The sequence below is a fragment of the Triticum urartu genome, chromosome 5A (assembly GCF_056163025.1).
Source record: "Triticum urartu cultivar PI428250 chromosome 5A, HENAU_Tu73, whole genome shotgun sequence".
Classification (NCBI taxonomy): domain Eukaryota; kingdom Viridiplantae; phylum Streptophyta; class Magnoliopsida; order Poales; family Poaceae; genus Triticum; species Triticum urartu.
In genome coordinates this window covers 661,427,470-661,442,200 of record NC_141877.1, presented here as the reverse complement: position 1 = coordinate 661,442,200, position 14,731 = coordinate 661,427,470, and the positions used below count along the sequence as shown (strand labels likewise).

The window sequence follows — 14,731 nt, the reverse complement described above, 5'->3', positions numbered from 1 at the left end:
GGGATTGGTAGCATTATTGTTCAGCTTTTATGTCTAGCGCGAAAGTGGGAAGCAGTGGTACAAATATACTACTCCTACTATCTGAATGATGTCTATTGGCTAGTACTAATTTTCTTTTGAACAGTTGCGTGGGTAATCTGTAGGTGAGCAGTTGTTTGCAAGTGGGGTCTGCTGAGACTGTGCCCGCCTGCTTCGGCAACATGCACCACCACCACCAGTAACATGCACCACATTTCCTCATAAAATAAAAGAGTCGCCATTTCATTTTGCTCACACCTGATCTTCTTGCCTTTGGTGCCCGTCATTCGTCTCATTCCCTCGAGTCCACGCCCCCCGCACTGTCCGTCTGTCCCAAGTCTCTTAACCACTTCCCACTAAACCACCACCATCAAGAACACAAAACAACAGGGTCCGTCCGTCAAACCAACGTGAATTCCGACCCGACACGCCCCCCTTTCTACCAACCCACACATCTCTTCTCCTCACCCCAACTGAGATCTCGATCGAGTACGAGTAGAAATGGCTTGGATTTTGGATTTTGGTATCTTGGCTCGGCGTGCCGCTCATGGCCGCCCGTATCTCCCCACGATAGCCGCTGCCGCGACGCCAATGGCTGCCTAAACGAAAGCGACGCCGCCACTAGTTTTCGCTTAAAGAAACAGTGGCCAGGGAGGGAGGGAGATCATCGTAGTCGTAGACGATTCCTCCTCCTTCCCCTGCCACTCTGCCACCCCTGCTCCCTCTTTCATTTGTTCCCTCCCTGCCTTCACCACAGCCTTGACGAGCCAGTCAGGCCAGCTAGCGACGACGACCGTTCTCCTCGCCCACTCCAGATCACGGGCCTCCACTCTCCAGGCGACCAGGCATGAGTGTGCGGGGCGACCCGGCGGCCGCTGCTCCCGGGGATGAGACGGCGGAGGAGCTGCTGGCGCGCGTCAGGGGGATGGTGCCGCCGGCGGTCGGCGCGGCGACGGCCGCGGAGGGGTTCCCCGGCCGGTGGAAGGCGATCGCGGCCAAGCTGGGCACGCTCCCCGCGCGCCTGTCCGACCTGTCCAGCCACCCCTGCTTCGCCCGGAACGCGCTCTGCCGCGAGCTGCTGCACTCCGTGGCCGCCACGCTCGCCGATGCGGCGGAGCTTGCTTCGCGGTGCCGGGGCCCGCCGAGGGACGGGAAGCTGCAGACGCAGAGCGCCATCGACGCGCTCGGCGCCCGGCTCGACGTCAACCTCCGGGACTGCGCGCTGCTCGTCCGCACCGGCGTGCTGTCCGACTCCGACGCCTCCGCCGTCACCGCCCCGGCGACGGCGCAGGCGGACGTGCGGGAGCTGCTCGCGCGGCTGCAGATCGGGCACGCCGAGGCCAAGAGCCGGGCGGTGGACGGGCTCCTCGACGCGCTCAACCGGGACGAGAAGAGCGTGGTGTCGCTGCTCGGCCGCGCCAACGTGTCCGCGCTGGTGCAGCTGCTCACGGCGCCGGCGCCCAAGGCGCGGGAGAAGGCCGCCATGGTGATATGCCGCCTCGCGGAGTCGGGGGGTGGCGCCTGCGAGGGGCTGCTCGTGTCGGAGGGCGCGCTGCCGCCGCTCATCCGGCTGGCAGAGTCCGGCAGCAGCCTCGTCGGCCGCGAGAAGGCCGTGCTCACGCTGCAGCGCCTCTCGGCGTCCCCCGACGTCGCGCGCGCCATCGCCGGCCACGGCGGCGTGCGCCCGCTCATCGAGATCTGCCAGACGGGGGACTCCGTGTCCCAGTCCGCGGCGGCCGGCGCGCTCAAGAACCTCTCCGCGGCGCCCGAGGCGCGGCAAGCGCTGGCCGACGAAGGGATCGTCCGCGTCATGGTCAGCCTGCTGGACTACGGCACCGTGCTGGGCTCCAAGGAGCACGCCGCCGACTGCCTGCAGAACCTCACGTCGGGCGGCGACAGCTTCCGGCGCGCCGTCGCGCACGACGGCGGGCTGCGCAGCCTGCTCCTCTACCTGGACGCGCCGTCGCCGCAGGAGTCCGCGGTGCGCGCGCTCGGGAACATGGTGGACGCCATCTCCCCCGACACCATCGTGTCCCTCGGCGTGCTCCCGCGGCTGGCGCACGCGCTCAGGGCCGGGTCAACCGGCGCGCAGCAGGCGGCGGCCGCGGCGATCTGCAGGATCGCGGCCAGCGGCAGCAAGGACATGAAGCGGCTGGTGGGCGAGCACGGCTGCATCCCACTACTTGTCCGGATGCTGGAGGCCAAGTCGGCCGGCGCGCGCGAGGTGGCGGCGCAGGCGGTGGCGAGCCTGGCGGCGGGGCACCCGGGCAACGCGCGGGAGGTGCGGAGGGACGAGAGGAGCGTGCCGAGCCTGGTGCAGCTGCTGGACCCCAGCCCGGCGAACACGGCGAAGAAGTACGCCATCGCGTGCCTGGCGTCGCTGTCGCCGGCGAAGCGGTGCAAGAAGCTGATGGTCTCGCACGGCGCCATCGGGTACCTGAAGAAGCTGTCGGACATGGAGGTCGCCGGCGCCCGGGACCTGCTGGAGCGGCTGGAGGAGCGCGGCAAGCTCCGAAGCATCTTCGGCAGCAAGAACTACTCGTAAAAAGTAATTAAGTTAAGTTGACACCACCGAGCCAAGCTTACGATCAGTAGTAGTACAAGTACATGTTACCGTGCCAAGTTGTGTCGTTTTGCTGTATAGAAATCGCTATGTTAGGTGAATATACATTCGTTGTAAGATATGTTTTGTGATGGCCTGATGCTGGGTATGTTGGGCAAGTTCTAATAACCTCGTACACTTTACAGTGCGGCAGCATGTTAAATTAAATGAATAAAGATGGTACATATTCCATTCCTGCGAGTAATTCGTGTACACTTTACAGTGCTATTTTGGCATTTCAGGAAAAGAAAAGAAATATTCGCAAAAAAGGAGGACCCGGCTATCTAGAATATTTGTTCTGTGTGCCACACACTACTTTGTAGTACTTTCGTTGTCACTCGGTTGTCCATTTGTGAGCTCGATTTTGCTGTACGTATCTTTGCCAACCAAACAACACTTCGGGGAGAAGATGACACGGAGATCACATTGGACGGTCCTCTGTACACTTGTGCTGTTGTATGGCTCTGAAGGCCTGTACTTGTCCATCATCAAAATAGAAATATCCACATTGAAACGTGGTACGACCGATCTTGGCCCGCTTTCACATGAGCTCAACATGTTCTGTCCAGCGTTTGCCGATGCCCACTTGGTACTTTTTTTTAACAGGATGCCCATTTGGTACTGAACCCAGTAGGATGATCCCAGCTAAAGGGCAAATCCTATGATATGAAATTTTGGGGTTATCTAAATATGATGCCCATTGGATTGTCTAAATATGAAATTTTGGGGTTGATCCTACGATCTCACCTAAAGGGCAAATCCTATGATAGTCTTCCGCCTGTTTTTTCCTAAACCACATGTTTGAGGGTTCAATCAATTGTTAATAGAGAAAAAGGGATTTGTCCAGTAAATTGATGGAGAACCATGCAAAAATCGTCACAACCATTCGACCAATCACACATAAGATACATCGCAAAAATCATTGCTAAGAAAAACTCATCAAGGCTGCACATTACTGTCATCGTCATTATTTTCCTTCAAGCAAACGACTCAAACTTCATAGTAAATGACTGCCTACCAAACCCGCGCCGCACAAGCTATGAGGAGCCAATCGGCCGCATGTGTCGACATTGCACATCTTCGATTTTAGCAATGAGGTACAAAAAAGAATATGAAAGATAATATGATAGGTTGCCGTCGTGGAAGATATTGAACAAACCACTTGTCGCCCGTCATCGCAATTCGAACTTCACACCGACAAACAACCTAAGACAACCCCGCAACACACCAAAGAGCCGGCTACTACAACCTTTGCCGCGACCCAAACCATCCTCGCCCCCGCTGTCGTTGCCACAAAAGTCTTGACGCCATCACCGTTGTCTTCCACCGGTCACAACCGCACCCATTGTGATGAGCTCCATCATCCTCACGCATCCACTTGTCCCTTAGATAACCCACAAGTATAGAAGATCAGTTGTAGCTTTTTCGATAAGTAAGAGGGTCGAACTCTACGAGAAAGTAAAGGTAGAATTAATATTCTGTCAAGTTCTATCAACCACTGATATAACACTACTGCACACTTAACATCTGCTTTACCTAGAACTAGAATTAAAAACTACTTTGCAAGAATAAAAAGATAGCTTTGCAAGAATATAAAGAGTTAGGTGTTGTTTTAGTAAAAGACAATAAAGTAAAGTGTTTTGGAAGAAAACTAAATAAAATGATTGTCCCTAGGCAATTGGATATGAAACGATACTCATACTCATCATACTTATGCGGGAGAGGCCTAATCTAACATACTATTCGTACTAGGATCATACGTTTTTATGATTGGAACTTTAGCTAGCATGCGCAACTACCATAGATTCAATAAGATAAAACCCAACCATAACATTAAGTTCTAAGGTCCCCATTAATTCCATATGCAACAACTCATGAACTAGGGTTTAGGTTTCTATCACTCCCGCAACCCATCATAAGCAACTCAATTCACACATTGCAACATCCTATAGTGTGAATCCCACATGTGTGCGTGAAACGGCGGGCACCATAGGACAACACCATAATAGCATACATCTCATACTAACCATAGCATATCAAGTTGGGTTTTTATCATTTATGCCATCGGTTGTGTCCCACTACTCAGTTTTGTCACTAGGAATTTCAACTGCTCAAAAATGCCATCGCTTTGTTAGACACATGTTCAAAAATGCCACTGGGCACCATTATTGTGATCTCAAATCTCTTTTGCCATGTTATAATGACATAAATACCTATGAACCAGCATGCCAGCTCTCCTTCTAACTCACTACAATAAAGTGTGGGGCCCACTTGATCCCAACGACGTTCTTATTTTCCTATAAAATTATTCGCTTGGTTACTCCTGACAAGTGGGGCCACACTTATCATTGTGAGATAGAGAGAACTGACATGTGGGTCTAGGCTTATTTTTGTCATATAACATGGTCAATGAGTTTGATGTGAAAATAACGATGTCTAATGGCATTTTTGAGGAAACATCTAACGGAACGATGGCATTTTTGAGCAAACATCTCACGGATCGATGGCATTTTTGAGTAGTTGTAACTTCTAATGGCAAAACTGAGTAGTGGGACACAACTAGTGGCAAAAATGATAAAAACCCTATCAAGTTAACCCATAGGATAAAAAGAAACTACTCAGACATAATAGAGATGCAACACATCATTGGATAATAATATATAGCATTGAATGCCATGTTTAAGTAGAGATTACAACGGGGTGAGAGAGAGCACACCGCTGCATGGAGAGGGATAAAGATGTTAATGGCAGCGGCGAAGTTGACGGAGATGATCACCGTCACGACGGTTCCCCCAGCGATGCTCCGGCGCCACCGGGAGAGAGCTCCCCTCTTCCATCTTCATGGTAGGCCTTCCCCCTAGATGGGGGAAAGATCCCCCCTCTGGTCCTTGACCTTCATGGCTCCCGGAGGGCGGGAGCCCCTCCGGGATTGGATCTCTCTCTCTCTCTCTCTCTCTCAGTTTTCGTCTCTCTGTTTTTGCTACTATTTTCTGGAAGAAAACTGTTTATTTTATAACCGGAGATCCGTAACTGCGATTGGGCTAAAATTTTGAGGGTATTTTCCTCTAGAAATTATCTTTCTTGCAGCGAAAGAATGACTCCAACCGACTTAAGGCTAGCCACAAGGGCCCATGGCGCGTCCAGGCATGCCCACGCCACCTGCCCTTGTGGGGCCCTCGGGCATCCTTTTGCATTGATTCCTTCTCCCAAAATTAGATATATTTCAGAAAAAAGCATATTAAATCGCCAGGGTGTTTTGACCTTCATAGACATTGATTTTCTGTAAAACAAAAAACAAGCAGAAAATAGGAACTGGCACTAGGCACTAAGATTAATAGGTTTAGTCCATAATAATAATATAAAAGTGCACCAAAATCATTTATAAATTATGTAAATATAAAATGAATACTTCATAAATTATGGATACCTTACAGACGTATCATCTTCCAACCAATGACAACTCCGAGAATCACGCCCCCAAAGGGGAGCATGACGTGGACGCACCACCATCATTCGATCCCAAGGTGATAAAGCCCTCCCCTCTGTGTTGTCCAGGGAGGACTTGGAGCAGGACGCCTCGATGTCAAGAAAGTGGCTCCCGAGGGTGTTGCCATATCCTCCATGCCCAACAGCCAAAAGCAGGGCTTTCGCCTGGGTGTTGCCTTGCACTCGTCCCGCCTAAGACACAAAGACTGACAGACCACCAAACTTTCTCATAGCACGGCCAACACCCGAGGTTGTTGCCTTTAGGAACCACCGTCGTCGAGATTATCATGCCACCACCATGGTGCCTGTCATGCTGGACATGGGGAAACCAGATATAGCTGAACCAACCACCCCCACATCCAGGCATCACCACAACTCCGTTATGCCTTCGAGCAAGCATGGTCGGGACCATGACATGACGAGCACCTCGTGGCCAACCATATTTGGATTATCCACCATCAAAATACCATCTTCGTCGTCATTACATCACAAACGATACTCGAGGGCACGCCCACCCCCCTAGAGCACTAAGTGCCACCGATAGCCCAACATCGTGGGACCGAGCACCACACGCTGAGAGAAGAGCCTGGTGAGGGGGAGGAGCGGGTGAGGGAGGATGTGGTGGCGGGTATTGCTTCGTCGTCCAAGTCACCTAGAGTTAGGCAACATGCGCGCGCTGGGGAGGGGGAGGGGATTCTGTTATGTGTTGTAAGAGCATCTACAATCGCGCTCATCAAATGCCCCCTGTACGTCTGCATGGATGGCCTCGTTAGTGATCGATCACAAAATCGTGACCCAGCCGACCCCCTCAAACCGAACCTAGTCGCCTGGGCTAACCGGCATCGCTCATATCCAATCCATATGTGGGGCGAATATGGGATGGTCCGGACTTCAGACTAGACAGACCGGACTCACCTCAAATCCTATAGCCAACACAAGCAACATGCCAAGGTCTAGGCCCACCAGAGAGAAGCGTCAACCGTGTTGACTTGCAGGGCAGGAGTAGGTTGTCTAAGCCTTGTTTCGGTCTTAGGGCATCTCCAACACTAACCCCTCAAATCAGATACCGTATCCATCAACGGACCGGTGGGGACAAGTCCTCAGACAGTGATACGGGAGCCAGCCATCCAAAGCTAGCCGCAAAACTTCCGCCACTTTTTTTAGTCCGCAAGCTCAAAATAACCGCATATCAAATCGTAGTTTTAATTTAAATATTACAATTCAACAAAGTTTCCAAATTAGTGTATTTCAAACTTGAAATCAACTAGCACATATGTTCTAGTTATCCCCTTTAACCGCCACAGGTACTCAATCAATCTTCCTTGAGTTGGTCGATACCGAATTTGTTGATGCATTTGAACAAACTCATCAAACATGGCTAAATGCCATCTAAAAGTTTGGTGGGATTTCTCAAATTTAAAGAGTTGCAGCAACATTTACATCCTCACCCTCCACAATCATGTTGTGCATGATCACACAACGTGTCATCACTTCCCACAAGGTCATCCTGGAGCATTCCAAATGCCCTCTTCATATCATTTCTAGCTGCTTCTTGTTTTGGAGGAAATTAAGTCATCTTCGGACCAACTGACTCGGAGATGGTCTTGACAAAGGTAGCCCGCGGAGGATAGATAACGTCAATTAGACAGTAGCCCATGTTATATTCATCCCCATCGATAGTATAATTGCAAGGAGGAGTTTTTTCCTTCAGTTAGTCTAGCAAACAATAAAACCGTTGATACACAGTGATGTCATTGTAAAACCGGGGCATTGCCAGAAAAGCGTGTTAAATCCAGAAATCTAGTGATGCAACCGCTTTAAAATGATGACGAGCTTTTTAACATGGCTATTACTGTCCCGAGCTCTCATTTGGTTCCGGACCTTTTGGAAACAGAGCTGGATGATTGCGTTTGTTGCCGTGATCGCGACCACCGTTCGCTATGATCCTGCGCGTGCGTGTGTGATACTGTGATAATATGCGGATGGCATGAATGATGATGAGAGCGTTACGACTAGATTAGTGCGATAGTGGAGCACGCGCGATGGGGAACCAAAGAAAATCCCGGCTTGCACTTGCACGCGTGCGCCCGGCCGACCCATCAGGCGATCGATCGCCATGATTAGCCACTCACTCACTCAGTTTGGCGGCCAAGTGCATCAGCGGTTGGCCGTGCGTCGCCTTTAGGCCGGCCGGCCGCCGGCGACTGTACGTCAAGCATATATAGTTCTCCTACCCCAAAAGTTCCCTTTGGCGGCGTGCTTGGTTAAAGGGTACGTAATGCATGACGAACCATGCACGGTGTGCGGTGCGCACGGAAAGGTTCTGTTCAAAGTCTTGCTAAATCTTAGTCGATTAAGATTTGATCATGTCTCAGTTGATGCTATTTTGTCGATCATACATTGAGATCTATGTAAAATTTCTTTTCAGATTTTTCTATTTCTTTCTTACATGGCATGTCACTCGACTGAGATTTGGTTTAATATAAATGTGATCTCTCTGTAATTATTACATTTGGTTCGCAAGTGCAAACACTGTTGGCATATACTATAAGCACCATGCACTAACACATGATCGACCATACATACCATGTCCATTAGTACTGTTCATAGCATACCGTGTACATGTATATGTATAAAAACCGTACGTACAGACGATCGACATCATCATTCTATATATAGTGCTACGTACACAGGAATAAAACATCTCAGATTCCATGATCGAGCACAGCATCGGCTTGAGTTAAGCGGAGGCAGCGTCTGGACTAGCATGCATGGTGTAGCGTCCGTTACTCACGCCTTGAGTTTGGCCAGGGGAGCGCGGGACGGGAGTTGCTGAAGAGAAACAGAGCATAAAATTCAGAGCCGCCAGAAGACGAGGTTTATTGGTGAGTTTAGTTTGGCATACCTGGTAGCAGGAGATGAGGGAGGTGACGAAGCCGAAGGCCCCGGTGACCCTGGGGGTGACCTTCTTGGGCGCCAGCTGCAGCAGCCCCACGGCCACCACCACGTCCATGCCCGCCTTCACCAGCGCCAGCAGCCGGTCGTCCGACTGCTTCATCTTCCCCAGGTACTGCTCGTCCTGGGAAAAGATCACAAAGCACAGCAAAGTTCAGGTTCTTATGCTCTACGTACGGTATGATCAGTGAGATACCAATTACGTATGTACTTACCTCGTATTTGTCGGCACCCCGGAGCTCCTTGGCGCGCTTCCTCATCGCCTTGGATAGCCTCTTGAGCTCTCCAAGCTGCGCAATCCCACGCAAATCGTCAGCTATATGTTCATGGGCTATCTATCTCTAAGAAACTTGGTAGAGCTTACTCCTGCCCTGCAATATAATATACGTACCTCGACTAGACTTGCAAAGACAGAGGAAGTCATCCAGCAGTAGAGGGATATCCTGGCGATGCGGTCCGTGCGCTCCTTGTTCTATATACCAGCAACAACAGGAAGAAGAAAAACTAGGTTCACAGATTGCTAATCAATACTATACACGATGGAACGGGGTGAACCATTGGAGGGTGAGACGCTCAAATCTCGGCAAACAAAACCTGGTAAATCCCCGATCTTCCTATCCACACGAACTGGTCCAGGAACAGGAAGGTCGACAGCAGCGCATTCTTGGACTGCACAAGTTACAGAAACAATTAACAGTCAGCACATCATTCTTACAGCCTCACTCAAACGGTGAGAAATTAATGCGCTATAAAGTATAGAGTACCTTCCCAAGCAAGACCAACACGAGAGGGGTCCCTTTGGGGGCTGGGCTGATGAGAGCATGCAGGTCGTTCACCCACTGCAGGTCGATCGATTCAGGGCCAAAACCAATTTAACACAGCTGCAGCCTACAAGGAGCATATCATAATGGCATGTGCAGGCGGGCTGACCTTGAGGAGCCTGAAGACCTTGCGAGCCAAGGTGGTGGACTTGTCGACGTTCTGCGCGGTGCCGGGCTGGCCGTTGCTGATGAACTTGGAGCCGTACTGGATGGCCCTGCAGATCTTGTCCCGAGCCTCCGCCTTGTTCAGGTACAGCACCGCCAGCCCCAGCTCCGCCCGCGTCGCCTCCAACGAGCACATCTTCCTGCCTGCCCTCACAACTTCCAAATTAATAATGGCAGAAGATTCATAAAACCAGAGCTTACAGTCTTGTACGCGTCGTAACTTCTGAACTCGATCTGAAGCAGCTCGAAATTCAGAAGACCAGAGCTTATTGCAATCTTCTACCACGTGCGACAACAAAATTCAGAAAACCAGAGGCTGAACCAGACAACAAAATACAGAAAGACAACTTGTAAATCAATGGCACGAAATTCAGAAAGACAACCAGATTTTATGGCAGCCTTCTAGTACGTGTGAATGGTGTGGTAACTTGTGAACTCGATCTGAAGCAGCTGGAATGTTCAGAAGACCAGAGCTTACAATCTTCTACTTGTACTGTACTACGCGTGACAACAAAATTCAGAAAAGCAGAGGCCGAAGCAGACATCAGCTTATAAATAATCTCCTACTATACTAGCATCGAGAATTTCTGTCGGCAAAGCAGGGTGTAATTTCTCGAAAAGAAAGCTAGGAACTCAAAACAGAGGCGAGTGAGCAGGCCGGGAGATGCACAGGCACTTGCTAAAAATCTGAAACTGTTAGCTCAGGAGTGCATTGCGATACTGCATCAGTAGGAAATTAAGCAACAGGCATGGCTGCACGAGCTGGCACACCGATGTAATAATGGATTAAGACGAAGATGCATGCTGGGCAGTGCAATTACCTTGGTAATGACGGAGCGGGGAGAGGGGAGGAGGGTGGAGAAGCGGCGGGTCCGGCCGGCTGGTGCTTAGCTGCTGGGGAGGGGAACTGCTTCTCCGGCTGCTACTGCTGCTTCACCATCCGATTTTGTGTGGACTGAGAGGAGATGAGCCGTGGAGGGACGGACGGGGCTGCCTCCCTCTCCTCCGGCTCATGAGAGACGGACGGGTTTGGATTTTAGCCCTGCCATGCGTGTGGCTGTGCCCACACGACACCAGGCCGTGAATGGATTTAGCGGTAGATAATTCGTGTGTGGGCTGGAGTTTATATGCAAGCGCTCAAGGCATCTCTAATCGGCCCTCTTAAATTTTGACTTTCCCTATGTCTTCCCGAACCTTAGAGCATCTACAGCCGGACGCATCAAACCCACCTCATATGTTCGGGCGGACCGCCCGGTCAAGGTTCGCTTCGGTCACGATTTTTTGACCTAGACAGGCCCCACAAACGGCCCTCAAACACCCGTCCTGACCGGCATCCTCTATATCCAGCCCAAATATGAAGCAGATATAAGGCGCCCAGGCGTATCCGTCATGTCGGACCCGGCTCACGCTGGCCCCCCGACCCCACATAAAATCCTCTCCATCCCCTCGCCGGACCAAACCCTAGCCAGTTCACTCTCCTCCCCTCCACTTCACTCCACCACCCAAGCTCGTCTCTGGCTCCTTCCGATCGTCTCCGGCATGGTGGGCAGCGGATCTGAGTCCTTCACCTCTAGATCCGTCAACCCCGAGCTCATCCCACGCGGCCCCGAGGAGGAGATGGCCGCCCAACTTGCCCTCCGCCCCGCCCGGAAGGAGGCCCATGGACGGTTGCGTTCAGACTCCATCCGTCAGGAATCCACTGCGTCCGCCCAAATGGCGCATGGATCCGGTGCTAGGCCGGCCGTAGATGCCTTACCGGAGGCCGTGCGGTCCGTCTGGCATTCGAACGTGCTGGCGGACTAGACCTGGCCATGGGCAGCCCGGCCCGAAAAAGCCCGACCCGGCCCGGCCCGACGCTGCTCCCGGGCCGGGCTCGGGCCTAGATTTTGAGCCCGGTGGCCTGGCCGGGCCGGGCCCGGGCCCGTCATTTTTGCCGTTTTCTGAAGGGGCCAGGCTCGAGGCCCAAGGCCCGGCGGGCTTTTGCATGTTCGGGCCGGGCTTGGGCCCAAAAACTAGGCCCGATGGCCGGGCCGGGCTCGGGCCCAGGTTTTTTGGCTCGGGCTTGGCTAGGCCCGACCCGGCCTGAGGTTTGGCCAGGTATATGGCGGACACACAACCCCTCTGGTGGCGCGCTGGTATTGGGGACACACCGAAGGAAATATGCCTTAGAGGCAATAATAAAGTTGTTATTTATATTTCCTTATATCATGATAAATATTTATTATTCATACTAGAATTGTATTAACCGGAAACTTAGTACATGTGTGAATGTATAGACAAACAGAGTGTCCCTAGTATGCCTCTACTTGACTAGCTCATTAATCAAAGATGGTTAAGTTTCCTAGCCATAGACATGTGTTGTCATTTGATGAACGGGATCACATCATTAGAGAATGATGTGATGGACTAGACCCATCCGTTAGCTTAGCACTATGGTCTTTTAGTTTATTGCTATTGCTTTCTTCATGACTTATACATGTTTCTTCATTTTCATGACTTATACCTTGTGTGCTATCAAACGTCACCATATATCTGGGTGATTATAAAGATGCTCTACAGGTGTCTCCGATGGTGTTTGTTGAGTTGGCATAGATCGAGATTAGGATTTGTCACTCCGATTGTCGAAGAGGTATCTCTGGGCCCTCTCGGTAATGCACATCACTATAAGCCTTGCAAGCAATGTGACTAATGAGTTAGTTGCAGGATGATGCATTACGGAACGAGTAAAGAGACTTACCGGTAACGAGATTGAACTAGGTATGATGATACTGACGATCGACTCTCGGGCAAGTAACATACCGATGACAAAGGGAACACCGTATATTGTTGTGCGGTTTGACCGATAAATATCTTCGTAGAATGTGTAGGAGCCAATAGGAGCATCCAGGTTCCGCTATTGGTTATTGACCGGAGATGTGTCTCGGTCATGTCTACATAGTTCTCGAACCCGTAGGGTCCGCACGCTTAACGCTCGATGATGATTTGTATTATGAGTTATGTGATTTGATGACCGAAGTTTGTTCGGAGTCCCGGATGAGATCACGGACATGATGAGGAGTCTCAAAATGGTCGAGACGTAAAGATCGATATATTGGAAGGCTATATTCGGACATCGGAAAGGTTCTGGGTGGTTCGGATATTTTTCGGAGTACCGGAGAGTTACGGGAATTCGCCGGGGAAGTATTGGGCCTTCATGGGCCTTAGTGGAAAGGAGAGAAGGGCCACAAGGGGAGGCCACCCCCCCATGGGCTGGTCCGAATTGGATTAGGGAGGGGGTAGCGCCCCCCTCTTTCCTTCTCCCTCTCCTCCCCTTCCTTCTTCTCCTACTTGGACTAGGAAAGAGGGAAACCTACTCCTACTAGGAGTAGGAATTCCCCCTTTGGGCGCGCCCCTTGTGGCCGACCCTCCTCCTCCTCCCCTTCTTTATATACGAGGGAGGGGGCACCCCATAGACACACAAGTTGATGTTTAGCCGTGTGCGGTGTCCCCCTTCACAGTTTTACACCTCGGTCATATTGTTGTAGTGCTTAGGCGAAGCCCTGCGCCGGTAACTTCATCATCACCGTCAACACACCGTCGTGCTGACGGAACTCACACTCGGCCTCAGCTGGATCAAGAGTACGAGGGATGTCACCGAGCTGAACGTGTGCAGATCGCGGAGGTGCCGTGCGTTCGGTACTTGAATGGTTAGATTGCAAAGACGTCCGACTACATCAACCGCGTTACTAAACGCTTCCGCTTTTGGTCTACGAGGGTACGTAGACACACTCTCCCCTCTCGTTGCTATGCATCTCCTAGATAGATCTTGTGTGATCGTAGGTAAAAAAAATTAAAATACTGCGTTCCCCAACACACACCATCTTCCCACGAGGCCATGGCACGGCATGCCCGCCGTGCAAGGCACCAGGCGCGGGAGGCTGATACATCTCCATCGTATCTACTTTTCCAAACACTTTTGCCCTTGTTTTGGACTATAACTTGCATGATTTGAATGGAACTAACCCGGACTGACGTTGTTTTCAGCAGAATTGCCATGGTGTTATTTTTGTGCAGAAATAAAAGTTCTCGGAATGACCTGAAAATCAACGGAGAATTATTTTGGAGTATATAAAAAACACTAGAAGAAAGTTCCACGTTAGGGGGCCCACACTCTGTCCACGAGTGTGGGGGGCGCGCCCTACCACCTGTCTCGTGGGCCCCCTGACGCTCCACCGACCTCAACCTTGACTCTATATATTCACTTTCAAGGAGAAAAAAAATCAGGGAGAAGGATTCATCGCGTTTTACGATACGGAGCCGCCGCCAAGCCCTAAACTCTCTCGGGAGGGCTGATCTGGAGTCCGTTCAGGGCTCCGGAGAGGGGAATCCGCCGCCATCGTCATCATCAACCTTGCTCCATCACCAATTTCATGATGCTCACCGCCGTGCATGAGTAATTCTATCGTAGGCTCGCTGGACGGTGATGGGTTGGATGAGATTTATCATGTAATCGAGTTAGTTTTGTTAGGGTTTGATCCCTAGTATCCACTATGTTCTGAGATTGATGTTGCTATGACTTTGTTATGCTTAATGCTTGTCAGTAGGGGCCGAGTGCCATGATTTCAGATCTGAACCTATTATGTTTTCATTAATATATGAGAGTTCTTGATCCTATCTTGCAAGTCTATAGTCACCTATTATGTGT

At 51.2% G+C, this 14,731-nt stretch overlaps 2 protein-coding genes across 2 annotated transcripts; one reads left to right on the top strand and one right to left on the bottom strand.

Moving 5' to 3' along the window:
- Positions 1-324: 324 nt before the first annotated feature.
- Positions 325-2,812, top strand: LOC125511546 (uncharacterized). Its single transcript, XM_048676945.2, has one exon. It carries the CDS (start codon positions 866-868, stop codon positions 2,561-2,563), a length of 1,698 nt encoding a protein of 565 aa, XP_048532902.1. The 5' UTR covers positions 325-865; the 3' UTR covers positions 2,564-2,812.
- Positions 2,813-8,649: 5,837 nt separating this feature from the next.
- Positions 8,650-11,152, bottom strand: LOC125511545 (peroxisomal membrane protein 11-1). The gene is made up of 8 exons (XM_048676944.1): positions 10,869-11,152; positions 9,992-10,191; positions 9,826-9,900; positions 9,656-9,730; positions 9,453-9,533; positions 9,277-9,351; positions 9,012-9,185; positions 8,650-8,938 (listed from the first exon to the last, which is right to left on the bottom strand). Exons 2-8 carry the CDS (start codon positions 10,181-10,183, stop codon positions 8,897-8,899), a joined length of 714 nt encoding a protein of 237 aa, XP_048532901.1. The 5' UTR covers positions 10,184-10,191; positions 10,869-11,152; the 3' UTR covers positions 8,650-8,896.
- Between the last annotated feature and the right edge of the window lie 3,579 nt (positions 11,153-14,731).

What these genes read in the sequence shown, in the direction of transcription:
- LOC125511546 (XM_048676945.2), top strand. Translation starts at nt 866, where the DNA reads ATGAGTGTGCGGGGCGACCCGGCGGCCGCTGCTCCCGGGGATGAGACG.
- LOC125511545 (XM_048676944.1), bottom strand. Translation starts at nt 10,183, where the DNA reads ATGTGCTCGTTGGAGGCGACGCGGGCGGAGCTGGGGCTGGCGGTGCTG. An exon ending in AGGTCTTCAGGCTCCTCAAG is followed by an intron (nt 9,901 to 9,991) that starts GTCAGCCCGCCT and finishes ATCGACCTGCAG; the next exon opens with TGGGTGAACGACCTGCATGC. An exon ending in GAAGATCGGGGATTTACCAG is followed by an intron (nt 9,534 to 9,655) that starts GTTTTGTTTGCC and finishes GCTGGTATATAG; the next exon opens with AACAAGGAGCGCACGGACCG.